General features: G+C 35.2%; 1 protein-coding gene across 1 annotated transcript in view; it reads left to right on the top strand.

Annotated features, from left to right (window-relative positions):
• The window catches only part of ZBBX (zinc finger B-box domain containing), a 101,299-nt gene that overhangs the window by 14,260 nt on the left and 62,892 nt on the right, over positions 1 to 24,147 (top strand). Inside the window, exons 4-6 of the mRNA XM_045851774.1 lie at positions 245 to 296; positions 1,333 to 1,439; positions 8,565 to 8,657. Coding sequence (XP_045707730.1) covers positions 245 to 296; positions 1,333 to 1,439; positions 8,565 to 8,657 — 252 coding nt within the window. The remainder of the gene's footprint in view (positions 1 to 244; positions 297 to 1,332; positions 1,440 to 8,564; positions 8,658 to 24,147) is intronic.

The raw sequence follows: 24,147 nt of genomic DNA, 5'->3' as shown, positions 1-24,147 counted from the left end.
TATATTTCCAGAATTTATTTTCTTTTTAATAAATTTTTATTAATTTAATTAAAAGTTTTTATGCTTTTATGATGATCTATTAATTTTATATTATTCTTTCAAAATGGTTTGTTCGAGAAGTACCGACATTTTATAGTTTTTTAGTATTTTTGTTAGTGACTTAAGCTTTCTTTGAATATGAAAATATATGCCTAACAAATAATCTCTATTTTATTAATAGATGTTCATTAATATCTATTTCCAGGCACTTCCTCCTGGAAAATTGAAGTTAAAATTACTCAAGGAACAGCTTCAAGGTAAACAGTTTATCACTGTACTATTAGCTGGTACAGATATAATTTCTTCTACATTTGAATTACATAGAAAATTAAAGTGCTAGAATTGCTCAGTCAGTATAAAGACTAAATTCCCAAATGATGACTATTTACTTCTGATATTCAAAGTACATTTTATTTATGTTTGTTTGAGAGTGGTTTATTTTTTTGTCAAAGAATGTCAATTTAGAATATGATTAGAATATAATATTTTTTATAGTGAGGACTTTTTATACCACTGGTCCTTAAAGTTTATTAGTGTAATCTTTAACTAAGATAAGAATGTTTCAGTATAAATTTGTAAATTGAAATTCTACTCTAAAAAATTACAAGAATATTGAAAAATTCCTTTATATTTTAAGACAGTTTGACAATAGCAAGCACCAAAATCATTTTGAATATGTACTAATTTCAGAAGAAATGACTTCTTAATAGAGGATAAACACATTTAATTTGAATGGTTTAAGATGATTTGGTAAAATAAGTTATATATATAATATATATAACATTTATATATGTTATTTGGTGGACCAAGTTATGTATAGTGTATATAAATTATATATATTATATATATAACATTTAATTTGAATGGTTAAGATGATTTGGTAGAGCAAGTTATGTATATATTTTATATATATATAATATATATAACATTTATTACAGAAGATGTTCTGTGTAGGCTTCAGTTTGATCCAGAGATGGGACAGAATGCTGGAGGTATTCTATCAAGAGCGTGGTTTTTAGCACTTATTACGTTCTGTAGTTTCACGTGCCCAGTGTAAGTGAGTTTGAAGCAGTGTGGATATGGGTGGATGTGTGTGGCCCTGCAGTCACAGGAGGGGTATGTGAGCTCCCCAGCCTACTGAGAGAATTAGAATTGGCTACATGCCATTCTTACTAGGTAATATTTAAATATTATTTGAGTATTTAGAGATACACATAATTTCATCACTTTATCAATCAGAAATCTAAAGATCATATTTTAAAGTGATTAGTCTGACTTTTTCTTTTCTTCCAGAATCAGGAAGACCACTTAATTATAAAATGGCAAATTCTTCTGAAAGTGAAAAACCCAAGATAAAAGGGAAGCCCTGTGGACAGTGTGAGAACAAAGCCGCTCTGCTGGTACGTACACTATAATAAGATAGTGGAATAGAACTTATGCTCAGTCTCAGACGCTTCTCCCAACTTAACCTGCTTTGGCAGGCACGCACTTTTCCTCTGTGGCTCGTATTAAGGATGAGGTGTGCATGCTGCTGGGGATGGCCTACAATGCTCTGAAGCTCACCCTCTCATTCCTGCTTGAGGCACTAGCTTAACTCCTCCTCTCTGCCTGGGATCATGCCTATCAGCACGCAAACATGCGGTATCTTCCATCCACAACCAAAGCTACAACTACAACACTCTCCTTGGTCCACCACATCTCCATCGGTACTTCTATTTTGGTAACAGTTGACAAGTTGGCTATACTTGCTGTCATCATATTCTCTCCTCTCATTCTGTCTATTTTTTTACAATTGAGGTATATTTTACTTACTGTGAAGTGGACGGATCTTAAATATATAACTAATTGCCTTTTGACAAATATCTACACTCCCATCAAGATAATGGAATATCCCTGAAAGTTCCCTTCTGCCTTTTCCAATTCATCTTCGCTGCAAAGGCAGCCACTGCTCTGGTTCTTAGCACCTTACATTTGGTAGCACCTATTTTTGTACTTTATGTAATGGAATTATATATGTATACACACACACACACAGGAGCGAGCAAAGTAGTTTTATAGTTGTGAGTATGCAAAACACAGTTTATTCTCACATTATTTATTAATTATTGCATTATTTGTTATTATTAGTAACCTTCTTTTGCCTACCCCTGTATCTATTTTGTGTGTAAGTTTTCTTTTGCTCCATGTGAAGATTTATTCATATTATATTTTTCAGTAGTTTGTTTATATCACTGACTTGTATTCCATAGTACAGATACACCAAAATTTGTTTATTCCTTCACACGTTGAATGATATTTGGGTTGTTCCAGTTTTTTTTCTTATTATGTTTAAGGCTCCTGTGTACATTTATGTGCAAATTTTTTTTTGCCACAAATAACATTTATTCTTTCTTTCCTTAAAAGTTCTTAAGTGAACTTTAAAAAAAGTACAAAAATATAATGCTTTCTGACAGCTCTGGAACTTTCATAGATGTCAATTCATGAGCTTTAAAAAATATTGTAAAACACATCATAATTTAAATGTTGCCATCTTGGCCATTTTAAGTGCAAAGTTCAGTAGCATAAAGTACATTGCTTTGCTTCCATCACCATCATCCAGCCACTGAATTCCTTTCAACTTGCAAAACTGAAATTCTGCACTCAATAAAACAGTAACTCCCCACTGCCTCCTCCCCTCGCCCCTGGCAACCTCCACTCTATTTCTGCCTCTGTGAATTTGACGACTAGGTTTCTCATGTAAATGGAGCCACATACTATCTGTTTTTATCATTATATAGTATCGTCCTCATTTCACTTAGCATAATGTCTTCAAGATTTATCCATGTTGTAGCATGTATCAGAATTTTCTTAATTTTTAAGGCTGAGCAATATTCCATTGAGTATACAGTGAATAATGCTGCTGTGAACATGGGGCACATATATCTGTCCAAGTTCCTACTTTTGGTTGTGTGGGGTGTCGACCCGGAAGTGGAACTGCTAAATTCCCATTCTTTCTTGAACCCTCTCCATTCAGTATGGGTCTCTGCTACTGTCCGGCAACTGCTCCTCTGATGCTCGCCAGTGGCTTCCACTTCAACTCTCGGTTCTTTTTTTGTCTATCAGTGGTCTATTCTCAGTTTTTATCTTAATCCATCAGTAATATTTGATACAGTAACCCTCTCCTCTCCTATGACTCTTCACTTGGCTTTCTCTGAAACATCATTCTCTCTTGATTTCATTTTATTTTGCTAGCTGTTCCTTTTCAACTTTCTTTGTTGGTTTTCTGTATTCTTGACCCCTTAGAATGCCTCAGCCCTCAGTCCTTAGCCTCTTCTCTAGTCTGTCTATACTTCCTCTTTAGGTAATTGCATTCATTCTCTCGGCTTTAAAAGACCATCTGTACTTCCATGCTTCCCAGATTTACATCCCTGACTTATGCCTCTCTCCTTGAACTTTCAACTCAGTCTGCCCAATCAGCACCTCTAGTTAAATGTATAACAGGAATCACTAACTTAAAATGTTCAAAATTAAACTTTTGTTTGTCTCCAACAAATTTTCTCCCTCCTACCCCATCTCCTCATATCAATAAAGGTCAACTTAAAAGTTACTGACCCCCAGTAACCTTTAGAAAATAGCAATAGTTGAGTTGCACTCTAGTTTCATGAAGCTTCTTCATTCATCTGCACAATAGTTATCACCCTATAACATGTCTCTGTTGGTTTTCCATGCACCTTTAATGTAAACTTCATGAGAATGGTGATTTCATTTTGTTCAGTGTGGTGGGCCCACCACCTACACCTGCAACTCAGCAGGTACTCAACAAATATTCGTTGAATGAGTCATTTCTTTAAAACTTTTCTGTAGTATAGACTTTAGACATATTTTCCTTTCAGTTAGTATTGATGATACTCCAATACCTTTTGTAATTTAATATATTACACATACTTAAGGAGAAGTTTTTCTCCCAAATAACTTAATGATTATAACTGATATTGTGGAATATATTGTAGTTTCAGAGAATTTAGCCATAATCACTTCTGATTGAAGGCTATTTTTACTGGCCTAATTTCAAGGTAGTTTTAACTGGGCTCAAAGAGTTAGGATGCTGTGAGTTTAATAAAGGGCTAAAAACAACATTAAATATGTTGTTTGGCTCTTACTATTACACCCTACTGTTATAGTATTAGAGATAATGATGGACAATAATTTAAAGAATATTAGCCAATTATACCTATGTAGCAATGTTTAAAAATTTTTTTAAAAGAATTTATTTATTTATTTTTAGAGAGGGAAGGGAGAGAGATAGAGAGAGAGAGAAACATCAATGTGTGGTTGCTGGGGGCTGTGGCCTGCAACCCAGGCATGTGCCCTGACTGGGAATCAAACCTGAGACATTTTGGTTTGCAGCCCGCGCTCAATCCACTGAGCTACTCCAGCCAGGGCCAATGTTTAAAAATTTAAACAAATATTTTTGAGGCTGGATGTATGAAAGGGGCTTACTGGTTGAATTGGATTGTTGAGGTTCATTGTTCACAATCTGAGAAAGGCTTTATGTATTAACTCTGGGTCGCATTTCTATGGAATCCTGTTCTATGTGGAGCCCTTTTTAAGGGCACTTTTTAACAGTATGGCATATGTAGGCAAGACTTGCCCTGAAAATAAAGGGGCAGTTTTTTTCCATTGAGTGGGAAATGTAAAGAAATGACATCCCAGACAGGATAAATGACATGTGCCTTTACTGGAAAGCAAATGAGTGAAATGTATGCAGTGATTAAAAAGCTGATTTGCACTCTGGCTGGCGTAGCTCAGTGGATAGGGCACGGGATGAGAACCAAAGTGTCGCAGGTTCAATTCCCAGACAGGGCACATACCTGAGTTGCAGGCCATGACCCCCAGCAACCGCACATTGATGTTTCTCTCTCTCTCTCTATCTCCCTCTGTTCTCTCTCTAAAAATAAAATAAATAAAATCTTTTTTTTAAAAAGTTGATTTGCCTGAAAACTGTGGAAGTTGGGATTTATGCCTTAAATATAATTAAACATTTCACTAAGGTTTTAATAAAGGATGTTCTTTGATTTGATGAATATATACTTGTCAAAACACAACAATCAATTGTTTAAAAATTGAAGCTAGGCAGACCTAATGGAGTCGACTGTGGTAGTGTTAAGCTCTGAGGTTATCCTATGTTTTAGCTCCCATCACTCCAGGTGATAATGTTGGTTGGATAATTAGAGTCAACCTTTCTATCTCTTATGATAAGGTCTTCTTCGTCAGGGAAAACTGTATATTGAGATGGGGTTAAGACCTTGTGTTTTGGGGGTTTTAATTTCAACTTTACCTTTTATTAACTATGTGACCTTTAGCACATAGCTGGATTCCTCTATATTTCTGTTCTCTCATTTGTAAAATGGAATACTATGAGTAACTGTAGACTATACCTCTGAGTTATTCAGGACAGTGGGCTAATGCATGTGAAATATTCAGCATTGTGCCATGTATATTGTCAGGAGACACTAAATTATGTGTTTTGGGCACATTTTCTTATGCCCTGATGCATTCACATATGTTGATGGTGAAAATAAAATCCCAAACTTCTAGCTCTTTTTTAATGTTTTAAAGATGTTACAGTAACTTTAGACTGTTTCTACATGGCAAAAGTGAAATGGACGTTTAAAAATTGCGTATTAATTTGGCAAATGTGGATAATTTAATTAAGCTCCAGTGGTTTCTGAAGGCTTAGTACAACCTACTGGGCTAGCCTTGACCGAATTAACATGATGTTTACTGAAACTGCACTTGGGTACTCCGTCCTTGAAGAAGAGTCTGTGGCAGAATGGAGTGCTCGTCTATGTTCTTCGTATGTTCCTGCTAGTTACACAAACTGCCTAAAAAGGTTTTCTAGTTGGCGGTCATTTTAACCCAGTTTAAATCCAAATATGCTTGTATGACAAAATACATAAGCTTACTCGGCTGCTTCAGCTTTGATCTTCCAGTCTACAGCCTCTGCTTAGCTGCTTTCATTAAAACTCTGCTGTCAACAGATACGTGACTGAGAATTGTGTGTTGAAAGTGACTTTCTGTTCTCTCATTACATTATAAAACCATTGCTGAGTATTTATAAGTTCATTAAAATATTAGCAGATAAGTAAAATAAAAATTAAACAGAATACATTTTGTAAGGTGTGTTAATACAAGGATGTTATCATATATATATGTGGAATTATAGTTTTTAATTGATTTTGGACTTGAAAAATTATGTATTTAGATATGTTCATCTCATTTTTCTAAGGGACTTTAGCTTTTGAAATAAGAGTTGAAAGGGTAAGACTAGTTCCCATAGTAGGGATAGTGTTTATTTTTCTTCCACTTAAATAAAAAATCCAGTGCTGTAGAGCTAATTACATTAGAAAAATATATATTTGGATTTATTTTATTTTATTTATTTTTTTTAGAGAGAAAGGAAGGGAGGGAGAAAAAGAGGGATGGAAACATCAGTGTGTGGTTGCCTCTCACATGGCCCCCACTGGGGACCTGGCCTGTAACCCAGGCATATGCCCTGACAGGGAATCGAACCAGTGACTCTTTGGTTCACAGCCTGTGTTCATTCTACTGAGCTACACAAGCCAGGGCTATATTTGCATTTTGATATTGGAAAAAATACATTTGGACTTTGACAAATACCAGAATATGTAGCCACTGATATATTTATTTTATCAAAGATTTTATTGTTTTTAAATAAATGATTAATACTGAAATTAATGATCAGTAATTGGTTTAATGATTAGTAATGTGGATTGTGAGTAAAAGCTTGAGCTTGAGCCAGAATTGAGGTTGAAATTCTAGCTCTATTGGCTGCACCAACTGACATTTTTATTCATTATACCCTTTTGTTACCTCATCTTGACAATGGACATACAATGACCTTTATCACTTTAGAGGGTGGTTGTGAGGAACAAATGAGATGAGATATGTGAAGCCCTTAGAGCAGTGAGTAAATGCTCACTAAACACTGTGAATATTGTTGTTTGATTCTAGCTTTCCTTTTTAGTTTCATTACAGCGACATACAAATTTCTCACTTTTTTAAACTTTTGTAGTGTTATCCTAATCACTTTACATCTGATGAATCTGTCTACATTACTGTAGGTAACTATGTCATTATATGAGTACTCACATGATTTTTAAAAATTAATTGACTTAAAATGGCTATTGGATTTTTAATAAGAGTTAGTCTGCTTTTCTATGTCTTATACATTCTAATGCTTGGTTACTCAGGGTGTGGTTTCCACCAACTGCTGCATGCTGTTGCCTGGAGGCTTGTTAGAACCCAGCGTCTCAGGTGGCATTTCAGACTTCCTGAACCAGAGTCTACATGACAACAGAGTCCCGTACGATTCTCGTGCACATTACATTTCGAGAAGCATCACTGTATTGCACATTCAGTCCACCATTGACCAGTACAAGGCAGAAGAGCTAGGCCACCTCTCCCAGTCTGCCCCAAATGTTTTATGCTTATGTTTCCCTGCTACTAGGGCAGAGGAAGGAGGGGGAGAATAAGGGTGGGCACCCTAATGGGGGATAAAAGAGGGTCAGAGGGAGTGTGAGCTCCTTGACATAGACTTTCTGACTCCATTTCTCTGAACCCTCATGCTTTCTTATTTGCACTAACAGTAGTTCTTCACCCAGGCAAACTCAAGAAAAGAGGGATTTTAGCCATTTCCAGTTTTTTGTCTAATTGTAAACAGTATTGAAGTGGCTGTACAGCTGCATGGTAGTAATTTCACATGCAGTAGAAATGTCATTGTCACTTATATTAGCTTCTAGTTTTGCTGGATACCATCATAAATACAAGGACATCACATTTTTCAATTTATCTCTAAATTAAAAAAATTATATTTTACATTGTAAAGAATTTGGAAGATAAGTATATATTTTTCCATAATCATTTCACTGGTCATAAACATTGCTGATATTTCTGATGCAGTTCTATCCAGTTTTTAAAAATACTTTTCTTTGAGGACTCTTCCAAAAATACTTTTAAACCATATTTTGAGAATCATCAGCGAAGGAGTTCCATTCGAGGAAGTGGCTGGGGACTTTTGGAGACAGACAGTACACATACCATTTGGAACCAGTTGTGCCCTGTGAATCCACACGGAGAGATGAACGAGCAGAACCGAAGCAGTGCCGACACAGAGGTGGAGCTGCTTCGTTCTGACCATGTCCTGGAGTTGGACCTGATGCTGCCTATTGTTTTATGATTTATTCAGAAATTGTATACACTTACCTACATCTAGCACATGGATAAAACCTGTGTTCTAGCCATTATATTTATTATGATATGAGAGTAATTAGTTTGTAAGTTCATTTTTCTCAGAGTTAAATCTTAATTGGAGCAAATAGTTGTCTCAGTTTCCTTGGACTTCTCAATTCCAATGACATCTAGGTCTGTAATGGAGAAATGAAGATAATAGCAATAACATCATTACACAAACATTTTCTCAAAGTCATATGATAAGATTGTTTTTTTTTTTAATATCTTTTAAGGTATGTCTTGAATGTGGAGATTATTGTTCAGGGTGCTTTGCTAAAATTCACCAGAAGGGAGCACTGAAGCTCCATAGAACAACTCTTTTGCAGGTATGACTTGAAAAACTTTAAAATGCTTTACTGGTAGTGTATTTATAGAATGTTTCAACACAAAGCCATTTAAAACATGCTTAATTATCTAGTATTTAGGATGATTTACATTGATTTCTAAAATCCTGTTATATACAGTCTTTACATGTATCTTAAAATGTATCTACGTGTATTTTACAGTCTGGATTCTATTTTGCTATTTAAACTGTTTTTAATATAGTCCCTGAAACACTTAGCTTGATTAGAATTTTCAGATTATGCATCCTATCTGTGAACTTGACATTTAAAAATTAGACAATATTTTTATCTATTGTTTTAAGTGAACACATGACTTAAGTACTATTTCTGTCTAATTTATAAATAGAAATCTCGTGTTGGATTTTTTGTTTAGCTTTAAAAATTATTCTTTTATTTATCCTCACCCATTATTATTTAAATAAGCGTATCCCTCAGGTTTCTATGTCTCCTCCTACATATTAGCAGCTTTTATTTGCCCTCATACAGTCATTGCTTCTTGAAATGCCTGGACTCAAACCATGTCAGAGAGTCTTAACATTCTAATAGTTAAGCAACAAATATGGTTAAATATCGATATGACATTATACCATTTATATTTAATGATAGTTTGATTTCATTCATTTGACAGTAATTTATTTGACAAATATTCACTGAATGCCTTTAGGGCACACTGTCGGCGGGGGCAGTGACCGTGTACAGGTGGGTGACACTGGGGTCCTGCTCATGGGCCTGGAGATGAAACTGACAAGCGAGGACCTTGTGCAGTGGGGGAAGGTAAAAGGGTGGAGATGATTATATCTATATTTAGAAAGATGACTGGTAGATTCCAATCTTTACATGTTACTTGAATATCAGTATTGGTAGCTCTAAAGACCCAAGTTGTGACAACCACAAACATAAAATACACCTTTCTCATATCATTTTTTTATATAGAAAGGTTTTTTTTAAAGATTTTATTTATTTATTTTTAGAGAGGGAAGGGAGGGAGAAAGAGAGAAACATCAATGTGCAGTTGCTGGGGGCCATGGCTTGCAACACAGGCATGTGCCCTGACTGGGAATCGAACCTGAGATGCTTCTTTCTCATATCATTATTGATCGGAGTCTATTACTTTCGAGTGGCTACTCAATGTTTAGATCCTCCTGGCAGAAATGATGGAAGGAACAAGGAAAAGAAACAAACAAATAAAACACAATTACCTGTCATTCTCCTCCCTCAGGATGGTACAATTGAATGGTCACGAGAAAAAGAAATTGATGCATACAAAATTGAGTGTCATTGTTAACATAGAAATAGTATAGAATTTAACTAAAGACACTTCACTTTAAGGGGAAAGGGTGTACTTATCCCACTGTGAGTCCATGTGAGGAATTTTCTATTCAGTAATTTATTCAGTACATTTTTTGAGCTATCACTCAGTGACTTTAGTTACTATGCTATCTGGTACAGAACACACAGAGAGGAAGAGACAGCGCTTTTTCCCTCAACTTCCAGATTTGACCTTCAAGATTTATCCATGGCTTAATTCTCTTCTCTCTCTCTCTCTCTCTCTCTCTCTCTCACACACACACACACACACACACACACACACACGGGCAGGGAGAGGAAAGGAGAGAGAGAATATAAATTTCAACCTCTGTTAAATAATTATCTGTAAAGTAAAATTCATGAGGGGAATTTACTAAGTTATCTCACTTTTTTCCTCATTGCTTTCCTTATCCCTGGGAGTTAAGGTGCTTGGTGCTCAGTGCCTTGGCCTGATGACCTTTGTGCAGCAATTAGTGGGTGTCTCTGTTTAGCTCTTATAAACTAGTCATATAGTATTTTTTATTTTCCACTAGTTTGGTAACTATCAAAGTCATAAGATTTTTAATTGACTGCTGAATTTATACCTGATCTGAGAAGTTACAGTGTACATGTGATATCTGAATATTAATCATTACTATATAAAAAGCAAACCTTCTAGGCTAATGGCTGCTATGCTTTACATTCTTTACCTATGCTGACATTTCTGGTTATTTTAAAGCATAGCAAAATTTGATTGTTGTAAATAATTTCAACCCCCATCCTATAGCTCAGTGACTCTGTACAAAGTTCACAGTTAATAAGGACCATTTTATTCTGGCACATCTTGTTTTACTTATGAGATAAATCGCTGAAAAATTGAAGGTGAACCATTACCATTTCCACATTGATTAACATTATAACTTCACAGGGTCTTTGTTTTGATTTACAATTAATTTATACTTGGCAGTGAGTCTGGCACCAGTTTATTTTTACCTCCTCCAAACTCTATTAAATAACTATTTGCAAAATAAAGTGTAAGTGTATAAGGGGAATTACTAAGGATGAAAATTCTACTTCCTATATTTAGGATGATTTTCAACAGTAAAGTTTTAAAAAAGGTTATCTTAGTGTGTAAGCCTCCTATTGATGAAAAATAAGGTCTTAGTATATCCAGCATTTTTATTTCCTTTTAACAAACAATCAAGCAGAAGAGACAAGGTTAATCAGAGATAATAGAATCTGCGGGGAAACAAACAAAAGACATTCATTCTGTTGTGAAGTGTGGCACGCACAAAGGGAGGTGGGATTAAAGAAATCATTAACCGATTCTGTTATGTATATTTTCTTAATTGGAATGGGGATTTTCTTAAGTGGAAAGGAAAGACCTTGGAAAGTGGAGAGGTGAGTGAGAAGCAATAATTGAGGCATTTATATTCAGCCTCTCACATTTTTTATCTCCAATGGAAAATATGTCTACATAAATATAGATGTAAGTGGGAACATGTACTGTATTTTTCAGACCATAAGACACACCTAGGTTTTAGAGGAAGAAAATAAGAAAAAAAAATTTTTGAGGCAAAAAATGTGGTAAAATATTTAATAACATAAAAAAACATAATATTTCACCAATATAAATGTAAACAGAACTCAACAGCAGCATTAACAACCACTATTTCTCCCAAATTTGGTGGGGGAGGGAGGGAAATGTGCATTTTATAGTCTGAAAAATAAGGTACTTGTTTGAATACACTGACAGGAAAGTATCAGGAAGAATCTCAGTTATCATCAGAATACAGTCTATGCTGACTGACTGGTTGATTTGTTCTCCTTTAGTTGACAAGGACCAATGGTAGCTTTTGGGCTCACATTATTATTATTCTGTTACTGTTTAGAATAATACAGTATTTTTATTTTATTTATTTTTTGAGGTATAATTTACATGTTAGTTTCAGTTTTACCACATAACGATTTAACATTTGTATATGGCACATGATCACCACGGTAAGTCTAGTTAGCATTCGTCACTATACAGTTCCAAAAAATATGTATTTTTCTTGCAACGAGGAATTTTAAGATCTACTCTTTCAGCAACTTGCAAACAGGTAATACAGTATTACAAACCACACTCACCATGCTGTGTATCACATTTCCATGGCTCTTTGTTTTATAACTGGAAGTTTGTACCTTTTGATCCCCTTCACCGTTTTGCTGTCTCTGCACCTCTGCCTCTGGAAGCCACCAGTCAGTTCTCATAATACAGGATTTTTGAATCATAGTTAGTCATTTTGGATAATATGCTGCCTTAATAGGATGATTTTATTGTGGTCCGTTTTAAATGCTGTGCAGACACATATTTGCAGATCCTGTGATCTACTCTTTAGGGCTGAGACACTTTGCTAGTTGCCTGGAGTGTTGTCTGCGGATGAACTAGAGCTGAGTCTCTCCCCAGGAATTACCTTTGCTCAAAAGGAGTTGTGACTTCTGAACTTAAACCCTATCCATGGAGGCAGCCCATTTCCCGGCCCCATTTCTGGTCATTGGGAGGGTACAAATTGCCAGCAGTTCACTTACCTCAGTTGTCAACAACTATGCTGGGCCATCAAAGCTCCCCACCTTGGGACTGGCAGTTGCACTGAATTCAGCTGTTCTCTTTGCCTAGTTCTGCTTCCTTCCCTTGTCCACAGGTATTCTCAGAGCAGTAAAAGTCAGGCAGACAAATCTTAGAATTCGTTTCCTGGGGAAACTGGCCCATTACAATATGGGATTTTGAGTAAAATGATAGATAATCATTGCCCTAAATTTAGAGTAATGCAATGCTGCAATTTTGAAGGCCAATATATAACATCTTTTTCTTTACTTTCCAAATTCTGAACCAAGTAAGAAATAGATATTAGAGTCAAAAGGTAGAAATCAAAATATCAATTTTACTACAGACACCGTCAGAATTGCTGGTTGTGGCATGAATGGTGCACAGACAAATTCAACTTCCTGATAATTCCTTGAATTGAACTTTTTTTTTCAGCCTCTCCGTCACATCGTAGCCATTTCCCTTCATCAGTGCAAGGCCACCCCAGTAAAACTCCTTAACAGACCGACACCTAGTTGGGAACCATCCCTCTTTGGGCAGGCAGCTCTTAGAGAACCTGGAAGGGGCAGAAGGCTCACTTTCTTCTCCCAAAGTCTCACCAATAAGGTAGAAATACAAGGATGGGGAGTAAATATTCTCTCAGAAAGGAATGATTATAATTGACATGATTTTAGAGTCCAGGTAGTATATATATCCTAAAAATGTATATATTCACTGTTCATATCACACTTAAAAATAAAGCATTGCACACATGTGTGCGCGTGCGCGCGCGCACACACACACACACACACACACCTGACTGAGTATTGCATGTTTCACTTATTTCTTTGATGGGAATAATGCTTATATCTTATGCCACAAGTCTGGGTTCATTGTCCTTCAATATTATTATTACTTTGCACTTTCTCTATCAAGGGGTTTTAAAAACTGTGCTGTTATTGACTAGTCCCTCTTTTATATCTTCTGATACACTTTAAATTCCATGAAGAGAGGAACTGGGTGGGTCATGTTCATTGCAGTGCTTTCAGGGCTTAATATTGTATCTGGTACACATAAGTCAATTTTGGAACAAATGAAAATGGGAATGAATCTCTAATGATATGTTCCAGCTCCTGAAATGACTTGAAACTATATTTTAAGTAACAATGTTTGTTTTCCTCTGAATGTTGACAAATGAAGATTGGATAATTGAAAGAATTCATGATATGCTATTGTGTTATGTTGGTGAAGGGTTAACAAAAGCCTTTGCTCTTAAGTACGAGAATTTGACATTTAGTTAATTTTCTAGCTCTTTCCCTGGGAAACAGATAAAGGTAGTAATGTCAACTGTGTTTCTAGACTTGTGAAAAATATGACTCTTGATTGGCAAATGGCACCTAAACGGGAGAACTATAGATACTGGGAGGGGGACACAGCTCCCTGAGGGTGGTGAGCCATACAGCTGGCGCACTTGCAGCGGAAGTCCCGCATTCTGGGATTAACTCTGATGGGAAACAAGGCTTGTAAGGATGCATGTCCCTCAGCTCCCCTGGCTGTGCTTCTGGGTGAACTGCTGCAAAACTCCAACCCAGCAAGGTGCTGTCCTGTTATCCAACTCTTGTTCCTGTTCCTTCTGAGTATACTGATGCCGAGACTGGTTTGATGGCAGCCCTGTGCATCTGAAAGTTTAGTGAATCTAGGCAGACTCCTTGGTGGGCATTGCAGTTAAGTCTTTAATTAACCAGCATTTCAAAAATCAGAAAGGTAGAAAACCAAAAAGGTAAATGAAGAACACAACTAGAAGAATCATTGACTTGAATTTTTTAAGAAGAGCTTTCTTGAGTATAAATTACATAGCATATAATTAATTCATTTAAATTGTATAATCCAATGGATTGTAGTAGAATCACAGTTATGTGCAACTATCAGCACAATTAATTTCAGAACATTTTTACCACCTCAAAAAGAAACCCATTTGCTACTACTTCCATTCCTTTTATTTCTCTCCCTCAATTCCTTAGCAACTGCTAATCTATTTTCTGCCTATTCTGGACATTTAAAAATGGAATCATATAACATGTGGTCTTTTATGTCAAGCTTTTTTTTACTTAGTACATTTTCAAGGTTCATCCATGTTTTGACATGTGCCAGTATCTTATTTTTATTCCATTGTTTGGTTATACCACATTATGTTTATCCATTCATTGTTTGATGGACATTTGAGTTTCTTCCTTTTGGCTATTATGTATACTATTGCTAGGAACATTTGTGTACAGGGTTCTTTGTGGACATATGTGTTTTTTCTCAGCTATGTCTCCAGCAGTGAGTCATGTGTTAACTCTGTCAATTTTTTGAGGAGCTGCCTGATGTTCTCTGAAGTGGCCACTCCATTTTGTACTTCCATAAGCCGTGTGTGAACGTTCTGATTTCTCCATGTCCTAGCCAACACTTGTTATCTTTTTGATTCTAGCATCTTAGTGGGCCCAAGGGAATATCTCATGGTAGTTTTTATTTGCATTTCTCCAGTGACTAATGGTGTCAAACTGAGTATGGACTATGGGTATATCTTCCTTGAGGAAATGTCAACTAGGATTTTTGAGAAGGTCTAGGTATGGGACTGCTTATTAGCCTGCATGTCAGTGAAACTACATGTCTGGCGATGGCCTTTTAGATGCCAGTACTAAAGAAAAGCTAGAGGAAGGGAAAAGAGAACATTTGAAAGGAGCATGGGAAAGGGAGAAAAGGATTTCTGCTGGCATTAGTGAAGAGTTGGAGAACATTGTGGTTTAGGGAGCATATTACAGGAGCGAGTGGCAGACACAGTGCAGAGGGCAGATGCAGTGCAAGGGTTTAATGTAGAGACAGCTCAAGTCGGTGTCGAAGGGAAAGGAGGGATTTCTGTGATATTGATGCTGAGGGAATCTTTAAGAAAGACTCATATATGCAAGCTCAGAAACTCACAGGGTGGTTATGTGGGTCAGATTAAATGGCAATAAAAGCATTCTGCTCTTGGCAAGTGCTCCATACATTAGGTTTTATTAGTCAGGATACGTTGTTTGTAGAAATTCAGTACAGTTCCCACACCATCTAAATTTAGAAACTAGAAAACAAAGCAATATTATAATAGTGAATCTAAAGTAGTTATGAAATAATTACTTTTGGCTTCACAGCTGTTTTCTAAAGTATTATAGCAATATATATTTTGGAATACTTTTGGGAAAAACAGTGAAAAATACAGACTTTCTCCTTATCTATATTGAGAATAATAGAATCTCAACTTTGAAAGGGACCATTCAGGTCATTAGTCTAAACCTTTAATCAATCACATTGATGCTGGATATTTGAAGAGCCTTTATGATTTCTATGTGCTACCTATGTTACCTTATAGTTTTACCATGGAGTCTGACAAACTTCATAGTAGTTTTATTTACTTTAAGTCATGTTTATTGGACTTAATAGGATAAAAATCATCTAATTGTGATACAATGACACTGCTATATGTAAAAATGAGATATGACAGATTATTGATTATTTGTTAATGACTATTATTCTAATCTGCCTAAAATCTCTCCTTCAAACCATTGTATATATAATAATTTGTTCCTCATGAACTCAAATATAAGTAATTACTGAAAATAGCTAACTCATCTGGATGCATTTTACATGTAATATGAGTTTGAAAGAACAGTAAGTACTTGCTAAAATAATTAATATTGTGCATAATTATATGGCATCAAAACTGCAAATAGAAAGCAGATTGCAGGTGTGAATTTCCTGCATGGATTTCTTGTTGCTATTCTGACTCACTTTTAGGATTGCTCTCTAAATAGAGTTTTTAAATGTCCTAATACAATTTGAAAGGCACAATTACTTATACTGAGATCACATCTTGTAATTTTTTGAGACCAAGAAATTTAAAATTTCTGACAAATGTCACCTTTTGAGCTATTTTGTGCTACCTTGCCTTGTTTTAAAATATTTTAACCGCATTGTTTTATTTTACTATTTTTCACATGTTAGTTTATGGTGGTACTAAATGAAGAGTCAGATTAGTTTCATTTGTCATTTACTGTCTGATAAACAGCAAACAACAGTTATATCAGTGGCATGTGTCCAGGTCAGGGGACAGAACAATAATACATAAAACCTGAGATTAATAAAACCCAGGGTTTCCATTAGACTTTTATCAGATGGTAAATCTGAGGGTCCGTTTAGGTCTTGATGTAAAGTTCTAGTTAAATGATACTGAAATAAGCAGTCAACTTGAGCCACATGAATTTCACACTTCCAGGATTTGATTCCTGTCTGGCTTGCACTAAGTACTTTTTTATACCATTGATATTTTTGGACTACCCATGCATATTCCATATCTGTTTTTAGAAATGTGATGAGCAGAATTGGATTTAAAACATGATTCTGTTGTAAGTTCCCCTGTTAGTTTTATTTTACTTTTTAAAACACATTATATATACGCACATAGTTTATTCTGTATATATAGCTTCAGAATAGCTCAGTGAATTGATTAGATAGAAGTTCAGCACATGTGACCCCAGTGTTCAAAAGCAGTGACACAAATGCATTTCTCATATCAAAGGCTGGAAGCAGCCAGTCTGGGGTTAATGTGGAGCTCTGAAGGGTTTGGGGATGCAGGCTCCTCCTGCTTTCTCGCCCTGGCATCGGGAAAGGGTGCTGTGTGTCCCGAGTTATCTGTCTCACGGTCTGAGATGGCCATGAAGCTTCAGTTGGCACCTGTTGCAGTTTTATTTTACCAAGTACATATTTAGTTTGCTTCCGTTTTTCATTTTTTATGTGGCGATTTTTACTCAAATTCGGTTTTTGGTTTTGAGTTTCTGGCACAAGGAAATCCCTGTCCTGTGCTTCTCTACCTTCTGAGCTGGCTGGAACTTAGCATTTTTCCTATTTTCTTTTGATCCTTATGGTAGACATAACCTTTGGTTAAATGATTTACAGACATAGTTTTCTTTAACTTTCATGGAAAATTCAGATTTGACTCTGTGGTAAAGCATAGAGAACCAAATTTATATTAAGATGATCTATAAAGATGGATTCATCAGAAAAGCAAAAGAGCAATATGCTCTAAGAATACAAGATATATTTTAATAATGTAGAAAGACTGAAAGAGAAAGATCATTTTTTCACTCTTGTTTAATGAATCGGGTTGTTTAACACTATGTATTTTAGAAGTAAAATATTTTTAAGTTGCAAAGATATTTTTACTACACGGAAACTTAATGGTATCATTACATCTTATCATAGATCCATGATACTTCGAGGAGTGTGTCTGCTTGGTACAGTTAGGATTCCTTCTCTTCCACGTGGCTCCCCACTCAGAGAGCTTTAGCCTGATGTGTTACTGATGTTAGTCAGCGGGATCCTTGGTCTGTCATTATGTGGTGTGTTCAATGCAATGTGTAAATCGCAATATGCTGGCAAAATAATTTGTAGAGCTGTCTTTGAATAAATAGATCTTGAGCAAAGGTTTCATAATTTTTAATAAAAATTACTTTGCTGTAAGTTAAAACATAATTATTTAGTGTACATGTTTCTGCCCTAAAATGATACAAATTTGTATGTTGTTTTAGGGCAGAAGCACATGTACACGAAAGATATGATTTCTGAAAAATGTCCCATTCTGAGAAATCACCCTCCTAACTTAAGAGGGTTTAGGGAGAAACTAGGATTAGGGGAGGGCCACTCAGTCCCTGTGGCACTTTGTAACTGGAGCTCTCACAAAAACAGTGAACCAGCCTGATAAAAAACCCCACCAGTGTAGGTGCCTCGAGGACTTCCGTTACCTTCTCTGTGATGTAAATCCTGGTAGCACATTGCTTCTAACAGATCATTTTCATCAGAATGCAAAATCTCAGTCAAACTGCTGCTTCCTTTATAAATCAGTTGTTTAAAACCAGAGGGTATCTTTGTAGCCTCCTTGTCTGCACTCATATTTTTTCCAGATAGCTTAACGCAGTGGAATACATGGTTGTTCAAACCATTCAACTGAGTGCCAGTCAGTACTGGCACTAAGGGGACCCATTTCTATATATTTTCAACTTTCTTCCTAAGGTCTTCATACACTGATGGCTAAGATTTTGGCTTTAATTGTGAGGCAGCTTGCCCCCATTGCCTCCAAACAGTAATGTGCTGGAGAAGAAAAACTTAAGAATCAATAGAACTCCACAGTTGTACTGGTACCACACTTCTATTTACCAGTTGCCTATGAGGCATTTCACAGCAGAGTAAACGGGGCATACTGTGCTGGGGAACATATTCCTGATATGTCAGGGGGAATGTTTTTATTAAAAACCAGGCCAAAACACACAAACAAACAAATAAATGAAATTATATATGTGAAATTTAAAAATTCCATTTAGTGTACAGTATGATCTTCTTGAAATGATTTATCATTTAAAACTATCGGAGTCCACCTATATTCAATCCCAACAACCACTGCAGCCAATGAATTCATATTTCTTCCACTGTAACACTTTTTTTCTCTGGATATTTACCCCTACCTCTACCTTTTGGCTTAGCATATACAAATGAAATAACAGAACTCTCCTGCAGAAATCAGTGTTCAGTTTCTAATGCAAGGCTGTGGTTGCCATACAACTCCTCTAAAATATTGTGATTGGAAGATCAATGGAAGTTAACACCATGTAGAGAGACACTAAAGCATTTTCTTTTTCACACTCAGGAAGTAATATAGGTCCAAATTACATGTGAACTTCCTTGTCACAAAAAGAGGCATGGCGATGTCCACATACATGATGACTGGTATTTATTGCTGGAGAGTCAGGGTTTGGGATAGTGATGGTAGGTGGAGCTCTGAAGCACTGACACTGTCATAGAGTACATCATTTTTCTAACTAAACTAAAACTTTTCCTCTTGGACCTAAACTTCTACAAGGTGCCATCCATTCCAAAATGCTATAAAATATCCACTCTCTTTACTTTGATTAATGATACATTGTCAGAGTGATGAATTCTTCTAGAGTGTAATTTGAAAGATAATATCATTCTGGGGAGAACATATAAAAAGTTCAGGTGAGAATTTCGAACTGCAACCAGATGAAATCCTACCATCACACTGTGGAGTGAAGGATGTGGGGGGAATCTGGGGACGCTGGCAGTAAATCACATTCTTTGGTTTTAGTTTAAGCTCCTACTCTCTTCTGCAGTGAGATCTGTGATTTACTATGTGCCCAGAAAACTGTTTTGGTTTAGTTGATAAACATTTTTAGCATGTACAGAAGTTGCTCAGGTAATTTAAATCATGTTTAACTAAAAAGTCCCCTCTGCTTTCTGTTTATATCTTTTAGTACTCTATATGTAAATTTCCAGATTCAGAAGAAGGAAATACTATTATCTTTGAGTTTTAAAATTTGAAGATATCTGTTTAGTAGATATGATACAGTGTTATGATATTTAATAGGTGCAGTTATCTATTTTAAGTACTTTATAACAATAACCTTTGCATTCTTATTTACTGGCTGCTTATTATTCAAAATGATAGTTTTTATATTGGCAAGTGGAAGATAATTTGTTTTGTGTTACAAATCTAGATGGGTCCTTCTAAGCAGAGAGAAAAGGCTGCAGACATATGTATATGCCAGACTGTTAATAGCTGTTATCCCTGGGAAGCACTCTTCATGCTTTAGAAGAAACGTGTATTTTTTACTTTTTCATATGGTGGTGTTATGATTTATTTTCACTGTGTTTCTGTAATTTTTAAAATGTCCCTAATGTAAGGCTACATCTATGTTTTTCTCTACAGGAAGGCTCTTGAGTATTTTGGGCAGGAACTTTTCTTCTTAAATTGTGCCATCCTTCACATTTCAGGATTTGCTAAATCTGGTTATTACCCATTAAATGTTAGTGATGTTCTCTCATGATATGAACACCAAAAACACCTCCTTACATTTTCAAATCTTGCTGCCTAAATGGAAGCACTGATCCTTGTATTTAGATCTCTTTACATTAGCTTGAGCAAAAAAGAATTTTCCTTGTTGCCGAAGGCCTCACAGATGTCTTGTAAGGGAGCAGGGATGATGTGGCTGAGTCACAGTAAGAACCAGGACTAGACACTGAGAAGCTGTTTCGAGCCCAGGGAGACTCCTTCCTCACTTCCAACTTTTTTTTTCTGTGTATCTACTGTATTTTTTCTTATCATTAACAAATTATGAATTGACATAACAGAGGATCACTAAAAGACAGACCAAATGTCACTTTCTTGATTCCAAATCTAAATTCTCATGAAATAAACTTGGGTCAGATGCTCACTTCTTGTCCAAGGAACCTGCGCTCAGAGGGCAGAAGTTTTTAAAAGTAAATTTACAAATTTACAAATTACTATTTACAAATGTGTGCAATAATCATTTTTAAGTATATAGTTCAGTATGTTCACATCATTGTGCAATTAATCTCTGGAACTTTATCATGTAAAACAGAAATTTTGTACCCACGACATAACATTCTACTTTGTTTCTACCTATTTGACTATTCTCCATACCTAATATAAGTGGAATCATATAGTATTTGTCTTTGGTGACTGGCTTATTTAGCATAATTTTCTAATGGTTCATTCACATTATGAAATGTCCATTTTTTTCTTAAGGTTAAATAATGTTTTGTTGTACCTTTATACCATTCTGTTTATTGATCCATTGATGTCACTTGGGTTGCTTCTACCTTTTGCCTATTGCAAATAATGCTGCTAGGATCATTGGGTGTGCAAATATCTCTGTGAGGTGCTGATTTCAATCGTTTTTAATATTGGGTTGGGCAAAAAGTTTATTTGTATTTTTCTGTAAGATTGTTCTAGTAGCACTTAGTTGTCTTTAACTTCATTCAAAACAATTTTGTTCGATTGTATTGTGACAGCTTTCATGTCAGCATGCATTAAAAAATTAAAATTGGTGAATTTTGTGTAGCCATTTTAATACTGAAGATGGAAGAAAATATGCAATGTTTTCAGAATACTATGCTTTATTATTTCAAGAAAGGTAAAAATGCAACTCAAACACAGAAAAAGATTTGTGCAATTTATGGAGAAGGTGATGTGACTGATCAAACGTCAAAAGTGATATGTGAAGTTTCATTCTGGAGATTGATGGCTGGACGATGCTCCACAGTCTGGTAGAGCAGCTGAAGTTGATAGTGATCAAATCGAGACATTAATTGAGAACAATCAGAACAATAAACATTATACCACATGGGAGATAGCAGACATATTCAAACATCGTATTCATATGATGTAGTGTAGGTTTTTTGTAGACGTTCCTATCAGAATACACAGGGACTTTGTATTCTTTGTTGTGATTATTTTCTGCTCTTATTAAAATGATTGTGTTGTTTTATCTTTGATTCATATGGTTTATTATGCTACTTGGTTTTCAGATGTTCAATTAACATTGCAATACTAGGATATAATTTTTCTTGGTCATGATGCATACTTTATGTGCTGGTGAGTTGGATTTGCTGATATTTGGTGAAAGAAATTTGTATCTATGTTCATGGGTTATTGAATTGTAGTTTTATTTTTTTTGAATGTGGTTATCTACTTTGCTAGCAGGGCTATATTGGCCTCATAAAATGAGTTTAGAACTATTTACTCTTTAATTTCTAAATGTGTTTGTGTTGGACTAGTGCAATTTCTTCCTTAACTATTGAGTATAATTTATCAGTGAAGCAGTCTGAATTTGGGATTTTTTATGGGAAGATTTGTAATTATTAATTCAAACATTTACCTTCTATTCTAATTTTCTATATTTGAGTCAATTTGGTAATTTCTTTCACTGAATGTTATTCAAATGTTGGCATACATTTTTCAAATTTCTTTTTTTTAAGGATTTTACTTATTTAGTTTTAGGCAGAGGGGAAAGGTGGGAGAAAGGAGGGAGAGAGACATCAGTGTGTTTGCCTCTCACATGTCCCCCAGTGGGGACCTGGCCTGCAACCCAGGCATGTGCCCTGACTGGGAATTGAACCAGTGACCCTTTGGTTCACAGGCCTGTGCTCAATCCACTGAGCCACACCAGCTGGGGCTCAACTTTTTAATAATCTGTTTAATTTCTATATATCTATACTGATGGTCCTACTTTCATTATTGATTTTGTTAATTTGTATTTACTCTTTTTTTTTCTTGGTCACTCTAGCTGAAGCTTTATAAATCTTCAGCTGTCAACAAACCAAGTTTTAGTTTCATTGATTTTTAAATTTATTTCTTTTCTATTGCATTGATGCCATGCTTATCCTTGTTCTCTGATTTTCACCCATTTTGTACTCTTTTCTTTTTCTGTCTTCTTGAAGAGAACCTTAGATTATTGATTTTAGACATTTCTTCCTTTTAAAACAAGCACATAAAGCTATAAATTTTACTCAAATCACTCCATTAACTGTATATCATACCTTTTTTATGTTGTGTTTTTTCATGTTCAATTACTTCAAGATATTTTCTACTTTTTCTTATGGTTTATTTTTTCATGCATAGGTTACTTAAAAGTGAGTTGTTCCACTTCTAAACATTTTGTCATTTCCCAAAACTATTAGCTGTTGATTTTTTCATCTTTGTTGAGGTCAGAGGTCATGCTTTCTATTTCAATTCTCATGAATTTATTCCCACTTATTTTATGTGGAGCACATTGTATGTTCTATCTTGAAGAATGTCTCATGTGAGCTTGAAAAGAATTCATGTTCTAATGTTGTGAGGTTGAGGGTTCTTTAAGTGCCACTTAGGTCAAGTGACTTTGATGGAGCTATTCAAATTTTCTGTATCCTTACTGATTTTTCTACCAGCTGTTTCATTAATTTCTAAGAAAGGGGTTTTGAAATTTCTAATGGTAATTTTTAAAGGACTTACTCACTTTTTAGTTGTCTGTTGTTGCTTTATGTACTTTAGGGATCTGTTGTTAGTTGCATATACAATTGTTATATATTTCTGTTTTTTGACTGTTATTATTATCAAATATCCCTCTTTGTCTTGTTATATTTCTTATTAACATAGCACTCCAGTTCTTTTATGGTTATTAATTTCAAGGTATATATATAATATATATCATTAATATATAAATTAATAAAATATTATCAATTTAGACATCAATAGTCTATTAATTTATATTAATAAAACATATTTTATAATATATAAATTATATATTTTTTCATTCTTTTACTTTTAACTTATCTGTCTTTGAATGTAAAGCCAGTCTCATAAATGGCATGTAGTTGGGTATTGCTTTTTTTTCCCTGCCTCTTAATGAGAGTCTGACAATTTCTGCCTCTTAATGAGAGCATTTAGTGCTCTTATATTTAGTGTAACTATTGGTATGGCTGGGTTTACATCTTCCGTGTTGCTGTTTGATTTTCGTACATGTCCTTTGTTCCTTTATTTCTCCTTACTGCATTTCTTTTGTGTTAAGCACATATTTATATTGTTCCTTTAAAGTCACCTTTTTGATGTGTGCATGCACTTGCATGTCCATGCATATATATGCATGCATTCACTCAGTGGTTGTTCTAGGTATTACAATATATGCCTTACATCAATTTACATTAGCAGGGACTTACTATGGTAAAATATTGCATAAATGGCTTTATTTTAGT

This window comes from Phyllostomus hastatus, unplaced genomic scaffold (genome assembly GCF_019186645.2).
Source record: "Phyllostomus hastatus isolate PE091 unplaced genomic scaffold, TTU_PhHast_1.1 phas_contig_86, whole genome shotgun sequence".
Taxonomy (NCBI): Eukaryota; Metazoa; Chordata; class Mammalia; order Chiroptera; family Phyllostomidae; genus Phyllostomus; species Phyllostomus hastatus.
Note: the sequence above shows the minus strand (reverse complement) of the source record. Positions and strands in the feature narration are given on the sequence as shown.